Source organism: Siphateles boraxobius, unplaced genomic scaffold, assembly GCF_051911475.1.
Source record: "Siphateles boraxobius isolate OS27281-9 unplaced genomic scaffold, OSU_SipBor_1 9, whole genome shotgun sequence".
NCBI classification, from domain to species: domain Eukaryota; kingdom Metazoa; phylum Chordata; class Actinopteri; order Cypriniformes; family Leuciscidae; genus Siphateles; species Siphateles boraxobius.
The window spans coordinates 5,103,034-5,118,992 of NW_027509219.1; the positions used below are offsets into that span (position 1 = coordinate 5,103,034).

At 38.0% G+C, this 15,959-nt stretch overlaps 1 protein-coding gene and 1 long non-coding RNA gene across 7 annotated transcripts in view; both read left to right on the forward strand.

The window, feature by feature from the left end:
• The window catches only part of acot7 (acyl-CoA thioesterase 7), a 213,957-nt gene extending 213,464 nt beyond the window's left edge, over positions 1–493 (forward strand). For all 6 annotated transcript variants that reach the window (XM_077224585.1, XM_077224586.1, XM_077224584.1 and 3 more), the window contains one exon: positions 124–493. In XM_077224585.1, coding sequence (XP_077080700.1) covers positions 124–222 — 99 coding nt within the window. In that variant the 3' untranslated portion in view covers positions 223–493. The remainder of the gene's footprint in view (positions 1–123) is intronic.
• Positions 494–8,177: 7,684 nt separating this feature from the next.
• On the forward strand, positions 8,178–9,461 carry LOC143732957 (uncharacterized). Its single transcript, XR_013201218.1, has 2 exons — positions 8,178–8,286; positions 9,294–9,461. It is a non-coding gene; the product is annotated as an uncharacterized LOC143732957 (long non-coding RNA).
• Positions 9,462–15,959: the final 6,498 nt, after the last annotated feature.

Here is a 15,959-nt window from a genome sequence, read left to right on the forward strand (position 1 = left end):
CTGATAATGTTCTCAACACTTTAGTGGTTTTCCCTGATATGCGTATGACCTTTAAAATTGAAGCATTTCCAGCATATCACAGTATTCAACTGGTTGTAAAATATGTAATTTATTTTCTTGCAGTTGGAAGGTGAAGAGGAGCAGAAGCGGTTTGAAGAAGGCAAAGCGCGCTACCTGCAGAACAAGGCAAAGAGAATCGCAGATAAGGAGTGTCATCAATAACTTTAACAACCAAAACACCATATTGTGTTGTGGAAGAAAATTCTGGTATAATAGAGCATCAACTTACAGCTATCAAGAACCTCTCTTATTCTAAATGCAGTTCACCTAATAGAAAGAAAAATATAGGTTTAATTGACTATTGGCTGCGTTTACCAAAGCATTTTGTGTATACTGTATGTATCTTTGGTGGATTGAAATATGTTTTATTGTAACAAGTTATTTGTGAAATCTGTATAAGTGTATTATGCACTAATAAAAGCCTAATAATGCAGCATCTGATTTACTGTGATATATCTATCCATAATGCTGGATCTATCCATAATGCATAATAGATTTCTATGATCAAATTGCTTTTAAGTTTGATAGACAGACAGATAGATCAGTAAAAAGATTTACAGTCATTCATCTCCCTAAAATGTGTATTATAGAGACTGTTTGTTTATGCTTTAATACGACACATTTGACTATAGTTTTGTTAAAAAGACAACAATCAGCAGTTGGTACAAGCACTTAAATATTTTTTGGGTTAGTTTTCTTTAAATTCTCCAGATGCCATTTACTCAAAAACTGTGTACTAAAAATTGGAAAAGTTTTCCTTTATGTTTTTCGCATTCAGAAAAATTTTGTCAAAACGATTTTTTCCGTTTTTAAAAAAAAAAAACTTTTTTCAAAAAAAACTTTTTTCAAAAGTTGTCATGTAAATTTATGGCCTAAAAAAAGGTGTCATGTAAACAGCCCCTAAGTTAAAAGCAAGCTAAGGACTAAGGACAAATCACACACACCTGTCATTACAATGCCAAATGAGGACAGTTTAAAGGTCCCATATTATGCAAAATTCACTTTTGCATGCTGTTTGGACATAAATGTTTGTTGGCAGTGTGTGTAAACAACCACTCAATAGTGATAAAAATCCACTCACTCCTTTTTTATTAATCCCCATAAATCATCAGCAGTGCCTCCCAACGACCTATTTTCAGAATGCTGTTTTAGGGACGTCACTAAGTACAGGCCCCGTCCACGAGTGTTGACAGACCATAGGTGACAGACACTGCCGTTCTAACATAGGCCCGCCCTGATCGAGTTCACAGCTGCTGCACTGACGAGAATGTCTCCCAGCGTTGTAGGTGTTGTGTGGCTGGATGTATTAATCCACATAGCTCTCTCTATTTACTCCCGAAATCTGAGGCAGCCGCTGAAGACGAGGTGGAATTACTTTGTTTTTAAAGAAAATGCTCCCTCAACTCTACCAGAATTCGTAAAATGTACTTGCGCACCTCTTATATATTACTGTTTACTCAGCTCTAACGGTGATTTTCTGAAGTAAAACTGACGCTTCATCTTTTGTGTTATGTACAATAAACTTTATTAAACTCATCAGTGTTTGATCATCATTCGGACCTGGTCCGAAACAGCAGATTTGTAACGTTAGGCTATTAATAGTGGATACATGCAGATGACAAATACGTTATAACCGTAATTAAACTATTAAACTATACCTGTTCTATCTCTATACAGCACTCTGACTCTGTAGGTATTATTGTCCGACTCCGGGTCGAAATGAACACCGTTACTGAGAGTTTCCGATATAGAGAATGCGGAGATGACGTCACGCCGTGTTGCATTATGGGTCCGCGGCCATATTTACAGGATCGCGCCCTATTCCGCTGTAGTGAAATTCATGTGTTGGAGGCTGCTTTTGGATTTTCTATCACTATTTTAGATATGGTTGGTCAGTTCTGCTCGATAAGGGATTGCCATAGCAGGTCACACGACCGTTCAGGGAGGAAAGTGGTCAACGGGGTACGTTTTTTCAGCGTTCCTTCTTGGAAAAAACAACAAGGGAAGCAGGTCGAGGAGCTAACGAGAAGACGCCGGATCGCGTGGGTTGCCGCACTCAGGAGGAAAAACTACACTTGTCACAACATCCCTGCATCAACAAGAGTGTGTTCTCGGCATTTTTCTTCGGGTGAGTTCTCTGGCTATAACTTTGACCTAAATATTTTAATAACTTGGCAAAGAACATAAGTACCGTCTTACCTTTGCAAGTATGACTGTGCTCTCGCAGTTAACCGGCCTGTGAATGAGGAGGTCTTGTACCCAGCCGCTGCAAAACTCTGCATGAGCTTCAATGGATTTATAGCTCTTAAACTCCTGCAAAGTATACGCACTCAATCCAAAAACAAGGTAATTGACGATGTCCGGATATGTGAGAGGAGGTAGTGCGTCTGGATCCGTAATCCAGTCTTGGGCTGCCAAATCATATGGATCGACGTTGTTTATGGCGGAAAGTTTGTCCAAATAACATTTTTTTGCAGCGGCATTCAATTTTTCCCGGTAGGGTCCCTTCTCTTTTTGTTTCAACTTCTCCATTTATTCCGTTCTTCTTCAATTTTACGTTGTCTCACCCAAACACACCCACTTTTAAATGCCATAGGAACGGCCGGCGAAAAGGTAAACTGAGAGACCGTGCCTGTAAAGATGGCGGCCACGTCCCATAATGCAACACGGCGTGACGTAACTCCGCATTCCCTATTATCATGATTCTGTGAGATGAGATTGTCCTGAGGCTGAGCGCGAGCTCTTGAAGCTCCGCCCCCTGTGTCGTGCTCATTTGCATTTAAAGGGCACACACTAAAACAGCGCGTTTTTCTGAGCACCAAAAAATGACAATTAAGAGAGTACTCACACTAGGCACGTTTGCCATGAACCGGCCCCGAGTACGATTGTCCCCCCTCCCCACTCCCCCTCTGGCCTGCACTCACATAGGGTTTCAGCATTCGTGCCGGAGCACGCTTACGTCATTATGGTGCGACGGTTTCGGGGTAAACAAGAAGAGCGGCGCTCTCTGAACACAATGGAGTCCATGGCTCTGTTTTCTTTGTGGATAATTTTGTGTCGTGTGGTCCACGGTGGTCCACAGCCCTCTCACAGCCTGTTGTTAAACAGATGTGTTGCCTTAGTGGCGCGAAAATTTTCACGTAATCGTGCTGCTCGTATGAGGAGGTTTGCAAGGTACCAGCTGAAGTGCAGCAAGGACTTTGCAGCTTTGATTACGGACTACAGTTCCCGTACATCACGCGTCCTGTTCCGTGCTCCAGCACGGTTAGCGCTCACACTGCATGCGAACCGCGCCCGAGTCCAACTGAGCCGTGCTCTGGCCAACCTCTTCCAAGCGGGCCAGGGCCGGCTAATCGAGCCGCGCCCGGGCACGGTTCGGAGCACTCACACTAGTCAAACGAACCGCGCTTTGGTGGTCAAACGCACTCGGGCACGGTTCAAACTGGCTAGTGTGAGTACACCCTTAAACATGCTGTAAAAAATTATCTGTTGGGTATTTTGAGCTAAAACTTCACATACACACTCTGGGGACATCAGAGATTTATTTTACATCTTGTGAAAAGGCCCATAATATGGGACCTTTAAATACTCACCACAAACACACAGCGATTAGGTGTGTTTAACTTGAAGCGACGCTGCACAGAAAGATCAGTGTATGACATTAAAGTAATGTGAGAGTGATTAGAGAGCAGACAACAGGAGTTGGAGTACTTTCAATACAAAATGCATTTTACCCCAGCGCTTTTACTAGCCTTTTGGCAAACATCAATTCAAAATACATCAAGCCTTGAGACCTTCAGTTGGTCAAGGAGCATAAGCCTCCATTCATTCTTCAACACTATAGGATTTATTATTAATAATAATCATTAGCACCTATCCTGTGGGTGCTCGGCCAAAAACATGAGCTATTCTCCATTGTAACCAATCAAAAAGTAGATTGAGATTTGGGAGCCTCTCTGATTGGTGGATCTCACATCGAGTCCCGGCAGGTCATAATACACACAATTTTACCGTTATGTTTAACATTACAACATAACAGCCTGAGACAAAAGCTTGTGCTTTCTGTTTTTAGCACAATAATAAATTGCATTTTAAATAATTAACTGCTAAATCATTTGGTTGGTAATGTATTTGCTTTCGCAAGACACAAATAACTTTTGTGTAATTAATTCATCTAGGGCACCATCGCACAGAGAAAAAGACAATACCATTGAGAAATTAACTCAAACAAGTAGCCTAGAATTAATTGTATGGAACATGGGCACCCATAGACAGAAACATAATTTGGCACCTATGATCATCATCATTATTATTATTAGGGGCCAAGCACTAAAGGTGTGATAGTCGTCTTCTTATTCTTTTTAGTCTATGGCAGCCCATAGAACCGTATGGTAAATCTCTAACTCAATCCCTCTAGCGCCACCAACTGTCCAAAGTTTCACTTACGTTTATGCTAACAACTATTGAACTGTAAGGGCTAGAAACAAAGTTCGGTAGTACTTTATTTGGTTCCACTTTATTTTACAGTATTTTCACTTTCAATGTACTTACAGTGTACTTACCGACAAAAGTACTGAGGGTCACACTTTATTTTAAGTTTTCTCAGTTACAGTGTAACATTTAAGTTCTGAGTAATATTAATTAACTACATGTATTTAGGATTAGGTAGCATGTAATTGCATGATTATAAATGCATAATTTATAGTACTTTAGAATTTATAATTACTATAGAAACTACATGTAACAAGGACACTATAAAATAAAGTGTTACCATACTGAGTAATGTAAGTAGTAAGGTTTAGGTTTTGGAGTATGTTCAGGGTTAGTACCTAGTTAGTGTCATTACTACAATAAATATAGTATGTTCATGCGAAACAGGACTACCATTTATTTTACAGTCCTGTCCCCCATGTACATACTATGTCCTTATTACCCAGTTATTGTAATTACTATGATAACTAGTTTCTAACCTTGAACCTAAGCCTAACCTAACTGGTTAATCTTATATTAACCAGTACTTTCTTAGAGAAGTACACTGTAAGTGCACATACTGTAAAATAAAGTGAAACCTAAAATTATTTTTTCCTCTGATTCCTTGATTAAATTGCATCATATGTAATTTTCCGTCATAAAAATATTTCTGCCATTTTGAACTTTCGAAAAAAAAATTGCTTTATATAAATGCTTTATTATAAGAAATGGAAGGTCTCTACTATAGCTGTACCTTCCTACGCTACTTTTGAATCTATGGTGCTACAAGTCAATGGAGCCACTATCATAACAACTGTTTACCGTCCACCTAAATCTAATACTAAATTTTTAACTGAACTCTCTGCTTTTTTAACTTTGTTCTGTTTCTCCAAATGTGATTATGACTGGTGATTTTAATATCCATGTTGATAAAGTTACTGCTACTGATACAAAAGACTTTTTATCATGTTTGGATAGCTTTGGACTGAAACAGTTTATTGATTTTCCAACTCATTCAAAAGGTCACACACTTGTGATCTTATTTGCTGTATTGGAACCTTTTGATTGTAGTTCACGTGACTTGTCTATATCTGATCATAAACTTGTGTCCTTCAGTGCCACATTAGCTATCAAAACTTGCTCAAAGCCGTACGATCACATTTCGTAATATTAAGAACATTGAATTGTCTGTGTTTTCTAATAAAGTTGAAAACTCTTTGAACACTGATGGACTACTTAGCCTGGATGAGTTGAGTTCTTACTATAATGACCAGTTGCAGAATGTTTTAGATGTTGTCGCACCTGTTTTCTCATTTGCTCATACTGCTCCATGTTATACTTCTGAGTTACGTTTGTGAAAAGCTAAGGGGCGTCAACTAGAGCGTTTATATATAAGATCTGGTTTAATTGTACACAAGGAAATGTATGATCACCACATCAGAGACTACAAAGATGCCCTTTCTACTGCTAAAACAAATTATTATGCCACTTTGATAAACTCTGGTAGTGGAAATACAAAAATACTGTTCTCTACAATGAATAATTTTTTGCGACCACCAGATGTTTTCTCATTACATTCGCATTCTAATTCTACATGCAATATTTTTATGAATTATTTTAGGGATAAAATCGAAACTATTCATAATAATTCAACACCCAATAACGGGGCATGTGGCTCATTCTTCTCTCTTTATGATGCTTCTACTATAATTGCTTTTTCTATTTTTTATTTGCCTACGGCGAATGAAATATCTGAATGTGTTCAAAAATCTAAATCTACTACCTGTCAATTAGATCCTATTCCCACACATCTTGTCAAGTTTTGTCTACCTATCCTTTAAAGTAGCGGCCATAACTCCCATACTTAAGAAACCTAGTGCGGATTGTAATATCCCTGAAAACTTTCGACCCATCTCTAATTTACCTTTTCTTTCTAAATTATTGGAAAAACTTGTTGCTCAGCAGGTGCATATTCATTTAATGGAGAATAACTTGTTTGAGCAATTTCAGTCTGCTTATCGCCCATATCATAGCATGGAGACAGCTCTTATTAAAGTCACAAATGATTTGTTAATGGCTGCAGATTCTGGATCAATACTTATTCTTCTCGATTTAACTGCAGCTTTCGACACTATCTCACATAGCATTTTATTGGAGAGGTTGATTTCTGTTGGGATCACTGGTATAGCCCATGATTGGTTTAAATCATATATATCTGGTTGGACTCAGTTCGTTCAGATAAAAGGTTTTAAATCGCGGATATCTCAGATAACCAGTGGTGTACCTCAAGGCTCAGTCCTGGGCCCCTTTTCTGTTCATTGTATATTTACTGCCTCTAGGACAGTTTTTCCGTAAATTTAATATAAATTACACCCAGCTCTATATATCTTCAAAGCCTAGTTTAATATTACCATCTTCCTCTCCTATGCTTTGTCTTTCTGAAATAAAATCATGGTTTACATGGTTTACATGAACTTAATAGTGCAAAAACAGAAATTTTATTATTAGGTATTAAATCAAAACTGCGTAATTGTGGAAATTTTACACTATTGACAACCCTTTTATCTTTCCTTCTTCTCAGGTCAAGAGTCTGGGTGTCATCCTTGATAGTACTCTGTCTTTTGAGACTCATGTAAATAATATTACATGGTCCGCATACTGCTATCTGCGAAATATGAATCGTCTTCGACCATCTCTTTCTGCTAATGGTACTGCTGTCCTCGTGCATGCATAAGTTATCTCTCAAATTGACTACTGTAACTCTCTGATCAGTGGTGTTTCACAGAAACTTATTCATAAACTTCAGATGGTTCAAAGTTCAGCAGCTCGGATCATTACACGAACACTGTTTAATGAACATATTACTCCGGTTTTAGGGCACCTTCATTGGCTTCCAATCAGATATCGTATTCAACTTAAAATTTAGCTTTTTACTTATAAGGCTCTTCATAATCTAGCACCTTCATATCTGAGTGAACTTCTTCATGTGTATGTACCTACCCGATCGCTCAGGTCTTCTGCTTCTGTGACTCTTGTTGTACCATCTGTGCGTTTGACCACCATGGGAAGTAGAGCCTTTAATTGTATTGCTCCGGCGATTTGGAATACTTTACCTCAAGACATACGTAATAGTCTCAGTCTTTCAATTTTTAAATCACGTCTTAAAACCCATTTTTTTAGATTAGCCTATCTATGGAATTACTTTTGTGCCAATAATAATGAAAGTAACTTTTCAAGAAACTAATGAAAATATAAATTGAAACTGAAAAAAATATCTTTGAAACTGAAAAAGAATAAATCGCGGGCACATTTTTTTACTTCGTTCTTAATACACGGCATGTTTTGCTAACTATTTCTCATATTTCTTTCGCTAATCTGAATTTACAAATGCGCTTCCAGAATTTTCAGTTACGCTTCTGAAGTTTTCGTTTACGCTCCCTGAGTTTTCGTTCGCAGTTCTGACACATATCTCTCGTGGGGGCGGGGCTAGTAGCAGTGTGTTCTCATTGGCTTCTGAGTTTTTGATTGACAGCTTCGTGACTCGGAAGTGAAGACGTCAGTGTTGTGTTTACATGTTTGAATATGAGCGTCTGTAAGCGCAGCTTTCTATTTCATTTTACTGATATTAAGTTTGTGTATTTATTTGCTGGTACACTATATTGTTGAGATGATTTCTTATAGAAGGAATAGTAGCCTACAGACGAATGATATCATTATCATTAGTCATCGTCACTATCAGGATACTGGATACTCGTGGTAAGTCTTTTTTTTCTTTTTATATATACAATACTAATACTATTTATAATACAGTACTTGCTTTTTAAGGTGGTGAGGCATTTTAGAGCTCAGTGAGCCCATAACATTATACAGTGTTGTCTTGATTCAACTGTTAGCCCAATCATTACATGACTTGTTTATCTACATACGATTATGTCTTTGATTAGATCATAGTTGCTTCGATTAGATAATATTCCCCCCAGCCACCCCAAACAACACTGGGCTAGAGTACTGTACAGTATCTGTACTGTGTAGCCTACAGTACAAAAAGTACTGTATCAGACAATGACCGATGCCATTGGACCAGAGCGCTGTCAATCACTGCCTGATTCAACTTTGGCAATGTAAAGCCTTTTTTTACCATCCCAATAAAGCTATTTAAACCTGAATTTCTCAATTTCTGATGAATTTGTGATGCAGAGTTTTTGAACTCAGACCACGTCTCTGTTCATGATATGTAAACACACAATTATTTTGAAGTATCACCCTGGTCACAATATTTATTCTGATTACTTTTGTGTGATAAAGATGACTGATAAAGCTATTATATGTAGCTAGTATGAGTAACAAAATGCTTTTTCTGTGTCCATATTTGACTAATAATAATGCAAAAATGTTCACTTCAAATTAACATTTCTGAGAAAAATGTTTAATATTTAATATTCTTTAATAATAAATATATGTCCAAATTCAAAACTTCATACACGCAAGTAATTATGACTGAAAACATCCAGCAACTAGGGAATACACAGCCATGGATATATGTTTATATATAGGGCTATAACAGCCATCTACTGGTTACACAACAGTATTACAGATGATAAATGGTGCATGACTCAGATGTAAATATTTAGTACTGTAAAATCCCTTAAAACATTTATATAATTTGTTTGAAATAAATATTTTAAGTCTTCAACTTGTTACTGTATGTGGGAGTTCAAATCAGTTTGTATTGATTATAATATGTTTCCTTTCTCATTTTCCAGGGAGTTGAGCAACTTTTCCATAAACAAAATTCTGATGCTGACACAGAGGATGGAGTGATAGTACCAGAGATACACTGTCCACATCAGACAATAATCTTACTTTGTTCAGACACATCACATTTGAATGACTGGGATCTTGATCTTCAGACACCTGATTTATTTTGTTTTTATAAAATAGCAAATATTTTAATTTCCTCTAGATCAAAACAAACACAGTTCACAAGTACACAAGAGGTTGCACTTGATTTATATTAGTTTATGCTGATCATGGATTAGCATACCAACAGCATATGAATGTTAAGGGGATAGTTCACCCAAAAATACAATTCTCACTTATTTTACTCACCCTCATGCTGTCCCAGATGCATTTTACTTTCTTTCTACAGATAAACACGAATTAAGATTTTAAGGAAAGTAATCCATCTCTGCGAGTCCTAAAGATGCTTTAAAAACCACACACAGTGACCGTGATGTCCATGCGACCTCAGTGGATGAATCAATCACTTCTGGAGTGAAACAATAGGCTAGACAAGAAAAATACTAATAATGTAAATTGTAAACCGTTTAAAACTATTAAAAGTCACTTCCGACCAACTATCATATGTACATGAATTACAATCCACTTGTATTATATGGACTCACAGAGATGGATTATTTCCTTAAAAATCTTTGTTTATGTTTATGTGAAGAAAGAAAGTCATATACATCTGGGATGGCATGAAGTGAGTAAATGATGAGAGAATTCTCATTTTTTGGCCGGACTATCCTTGTACCCACCCAGTCACTGCTTTGTTACTTTTACTATAACAGGAACTGTTCAAAGGATCATAGCATCATTTAAAATGTATATGAATTTTAAATATGTATTCTGTATTTGTAATTGTGCATTTTGTATTGTAATGTATATCATGATAATACTGTGCATTACATGTATAGTATGCAGGTAATGTTTTGTGGATTCTGGTCTTTCCTGTCTCAACATTATTGCATCCAAGACTTTCACTTTGATACTTGTGTATATGCCGTATTGACAATAAAGAATGTACATTTATTTGAATTCATATTTGTAATTACTTTCATTTAACTGGTTGAATAAATCACAATTGAAACTGTTGATGATTGTTAAAATTTTAATTTTATATTTTAAATTTTAAATGTTAGAAGATAATATTAACTAAATTAAATAACTAAATAAAATTATCAGCATGATAAAAAACATTCTTTGTGTGACATATGTAATGAAATGCCCTTTGAGGTCTGTATCATTTGACAACAGGCCACGATTGTAATTTTTATATTGTTTAAATTCCTCTTATGTAAGTGATCATTAATGTTGATGGTGTAAATGCATATGCTGACAATGAGTAATGTGATGGACATGGTTGCCAACCTTGATTACCTGGTTGAAGTGAAACGTTCTTCTTGACGGCTGAATATCACACACTATGCTAGTATTATTTTTAAATTGTAACAGCTCAATCTAACCAGAGCCTAACATGCAAAAGAATCATCAGGAATAAACAAATATTCTCCGAAAACATTGGACACTATACAATATTTTCAGTATTATACAGTAGGCCTATTTTAACGTACAATTACACCTGAATAGTGAACAGACTCAATAGATCTCTTGCACTCCTAAAAGCTTCTGTCGACAAAGTAGTAGCAGCAGGTAAATACAGATAAAATTAAAAAACAAACATAACTTAATATCAGTAAAATGAAATAGAAAGCTGCGCTTACAGACGCTCATATTCAAACATGTAAACACAACACTGACGTCTTCACTTCCAAGTCACGAAGCTGTCAATCAAAAACTCAGTAGCCAATGAGAACACACTGCTACTAGCCCCGCCCCCACGAGAGATATGTGTCAGAACTGCGAACGAAAACTCAGGGAGCGTAAACGAAAACTTCAGAAGCGTAACTGAAAATTCTGGAAGCGCATTTGTAAATTCAGATTAGCGAAAGAAGTATGAGAAATAGTTAGCAAAACATGCCGTGTATTAAGAACGAAGTAAAAAAATGTGCCCGCGATTTATTCTTTTTCAGTTTCAAAGATATTTTTTTCAGTTTCAATTTATATTTTCATCAGTTTCTTGAAAAGTTACGTTCATTATTATTGGCACAAAAGTAATTCCATACCTATCCTGAATGATTTTAGTTATGTTATTGGGTAATTGATTTTACAAATCACTTTTTACTTTTTTGGTTGTTTGTATTGTTTACTGTGTTGTTGTTTTTCCTCTGTACAATTATGTATTTTATTATTGTAAGGTGTCCTTTAGTGTCTTGAAAGACGCCACAAGTAAAATTAATTACTATTTATTATTATTGGCTAAATGAAGTTTACACGAGACAAGATAATGATCTGAGATGTCATCGCTCTACTGCAGAATTTCAACAGCATCAACATTGATTCTATGTGATAATATTAGATCTAGAGTATGAATGAGTTCCAATAGAGTTAAGAAAGTCTTTAAATGCCAATCCCATTGCATCTTTTTCGTTATCGATATGTATATTAAAGCTACAATATGTACGAATTTTGCATTACAATATCCCATAATCTCAAGGCCAGTGTTATATATTTTGTTAAGTTGATTACTTACAATATCCCAAATGTTTCCAACTATTTTTAAATCATGAGAAAATTGCGATTTTAACCAAGGAAACGGGGCGTGTTACAGCAGGGGGGAGCTGGGAGTCGCCAGTCAATTGCTTCATATCCGAGTTACCCTCGGTTTCCGCTCGTACTGCGTGGAGTCCTTGACAAATGCGGAAGTTGTAGTTGTAGCGTCTATCAAGCTACAAACTTTAGCTTGTTTCGTGCAGTCGTTACGGAACACATTTATTCTTTACCGATTGCAGCTGGTTCTGTCGACAAAGCATGCTTAATTTTATATTTTCCAAATGTAGCATTCGTTAATAGTTATGTTTATGTAAGGGAAGTATTATTGCTTTAGATTTGTGTTTAGTTTATTGACATTGTTTATCACGTCTGATGTTTATGGCCATGTAAATAAATATAGCATGTGTTATACCTAAAGATTAATCAGTATTTTGGCAAATGATGTGGGTATGTTCGAATGTACTTTTACAACAATTGTTTAGAACACGTAAAACTGCACAGCATTATCACAATAATGAATTCGACATACAGTAACATCTATGATAACCAATTTAGTATTAAACCTTACTTTTCTTGCGGTTAATTCATTTTAATGAAATAAAAGTGTGATGAGATTCAAGAGTCATGAAGGAAGAAGACAGGGGTCTGCGTGATTGGGACTCGTACTTTATTAAAATAAAACAAAACAAACAAAAGTCGCACACAACGCGCATTAACCGTGGCAACCGCGACGGCACAAAACAGTTCAAAAATGAGAGCTCGGATCCACCGGTTTTCTTTCTCTGCGTCAAATTTTCTCTCCAGTCTCTCTCTCTCGTTCCAGCGCGCGGCTTATAAGCGGTCTCTCCACGCCGATCACTGCAATAAGACACAGGTGTTCGTCATTTGCACTTGACCTACTTCCCGCTCGTCTCTTCTCTCTCCCATTACAGACCACGCTGAACCACGCCACCCTCGCCACAAAAAGCATTTCATTATAAAAATAAATAAAAAACTCATCCATGAATATGATTTTCCGATTCCCGTCTGACTGATTTACATCCACGGTGGAGTTTAAAACGACAGTTCCCATCATTCCACGCTCCTTCACATCGTCATCAAGCTACGCCGTTGTTGTTGTTGTTTGGAATGTAGCGCCCTCTAGCGGCAAACAACTCTTGCATATTGTACCTTTAAAATCACCAAAAATTAGGACTTTATCTGCAGCCAGTACTAACTCTGATAGAAAGTCAGCAAATTCTTTGATGAAGTCTGTATGGTGCCCTGGTGGCCTGTATACAGTAGCCAGCACAAATATCAAAGGTGATTTATCATTTACACTTGATATTGTTTGCATTAAGCACCAACACTTCAAAAGAATCATATTTGAAACTAGACTTAGTAATTCTGTAATTACTAAATTCTGAAAATATTACTATAAATTACAGCAACACCTCCCTCTTTGCCTTTCATACGAGGTTCATGTTTATAACCGTAATCTTGGGGGGTGGACTCATTTAAAGTAATGTAATTGTTTGGTTTTAGCCAGGTTTCTGTCAAACACAGCACATCTAGGTTATAGTCTGTAAACATATCATTAACAATAAGTGCTTTTGAAGTAAGGGATCGAATATTCAGCAACCCAAGCTTTCTCATTTGTTCGTTTGTATCATATCTATTTTTTATTTGTTGAAAATCAATTACATGTTTGATTTGTATTTGGACGTTTTTTGTATTTCCTAATTCGGGGAACAGATACAGTCTCTATATGATGATATCTAGGTGAAAGAGTCTATATGTGATGGGATTTATCTGACCTCAGTTACGTGAGACAGCTAGCAGAAGGTCGGTTTAGCCAGTTTGTCTGCTTCCTGACCTGAGCCCCAGATTGTCATGTTTGAGCTCTAAGACTATGTGCCATATTACTAGAGAGAAGGGCAGCACCATCCCATGAGGGATGAATACCATCTCTTTTTAACAGGTCAGGTCTGCCCCAAAAACTTTTCCAATTGTCTATGAATTCTATATTATTTTGCGGACACCACTTAGACAGCCAGCCATTGAGTCTACAGCCAGAGCAAATTACAATGCCTGACATCGTACTTGCGAGTTCACACACCACTTTAACGTTAATTTTAGTGATCTCCGACTGATAAAGTCGAACATCATTGATGCCGACGTGAATAATCTTAGAAAATTTACGATTAGCATTAGCCAGCACTTTTAAATTTGCTTTGATGTCAGGTGCTCTGGCTCCTGGCAAACATGTGACTATGGTGGCTGGTGTCTCTATTTTCACGTTCCATGTAATAGAATCGCCAATAACTAGGACACATTCAACAGGATTCTAAGTGGTTGTTTAACTGAGTGGGGAGAATTTATTTGATGTTGTAATCGGAACGGAAGCGTGGTATTTTGTTCCGTGACTACAGCGTCTCACCGTCACCCTGCCCTACTGCACGGGCTCTACTACAGCCGGAACCGAACAATGTACAGTGTTCTGAAAATCTCCCTGCATTTATCACATGTAAATCCTGTGCTGACAGAGAAGGCTATGCTGTACATGTTACATGAAGAGCAAGTGACAATAAGAGGAGAAGATGAAATGATTCACCGTGTTTGTTTGACTGACTGATACTCACCACAGTTGTTTGATGGATTTGTAAAAGGCGCGAGCAAAATAAATAAAAAAATAAAGAGTGCACTAATGGCATGCTAACACGCTAGCGAATAACTAGCGTGTTGTCCTAGCAACGATTTAGATTGAAGCTAGCGATGTAAGGTTAATATGTGATGTTGAGTAAATTATATTTAGCAGTATAAACAACAGGAAATTATAGTAAATAATGATTCAAAACAGAAAGATATACCAAGCTTACAGACGCAAACCTACTCAGCAGCAGCAGCAGAACTCGACACGGAGGAACTCAACAGGGTTCGGCTAATAGGGGGAACTTGCTGGAGCAAGAATTGCACACGTATCCAGTCCATAGGAGGGGAATTGCGCAGAAAGCCGACATTTCGAACTGGGCTTACAGTGAAACTGGCTTCATTTTAAGGGAGCCCACGGGAAGCAGCGGTTCGACACATAGGCTAGTTTTTCTCTAGCGAACCTGATAGGTGTCACCCAGCCCCCAACTCTATTTGTCATCTGTTCAGCGAGGCACTCTGTGCCAACGCCTAGGAGGAACCAATACACTCACTTAGGAGGAGCTCACCACCCAGGTGGGCACGTGCAACTTGGGGAAACTTTCTTTACCAAGATGAAGGCAACCACATTTAGTGGGCCAACGCCTGCTTGGAAACAACCTTCCCTTCTGCTTCCCGTCTCCGTAACAGACCAGAGCTGGTCTGAGGTCCAGGCTTTGCATTCTGAGCATGTAGATCCGCAATGGAGCGGACGGACAAAGAAAAGCCAGGGCTGGGTCTGCCCCCTCTGGGGCAGCACTTGCAGGCTCACCACCTGGTCCCGTAGGAGAGGTAGGAACCTTGGGCACATATCCAGGCCGGGGTCTCAACTCTCTTGAGAGTTAGCCGGCGTGAATTCCAGGCATGATTAGTTGACCGAAAATACATGCAAGTCCCTACCCTCTAGATAGAGACCAAGCAAGCAGGAGAACTGTTTCTCCAAAAACAGGATTTTTAACTCACTGTCTGTAGGGCTCAAGGGAGGTCTCTGCTGTGCGGTTGCACCAGAGATAATTCCCAAGAGGGGGCGCAAGGCAGATTCAGTCTCCTTGCTCCCCTCAGGAACCTGACGTGGTTCCCACGGATTTGTATCCACTGCATCCTGCTGTGCGTCAAAACAGAGGCAACAACATTGAGACAGCCCTCACTCCAACCCATTAGCAGAAAAGAAAGTACTGAAGTGATCGAACACCTTTGGAATCTCCTCACAGAGAGAAGACTCAATTCAACAAATAGGTTGCTCTTCTAAGGGGGTGCAAGGCTTATTTTTTGATAGGGTGCTCTCACAGAAGTGATGGTCTCTACAGCATAAAAATTCTTGCGGTAGTAACCAGAACCTCCGCGTCCCGTTCTTTTTAGAACCAGAC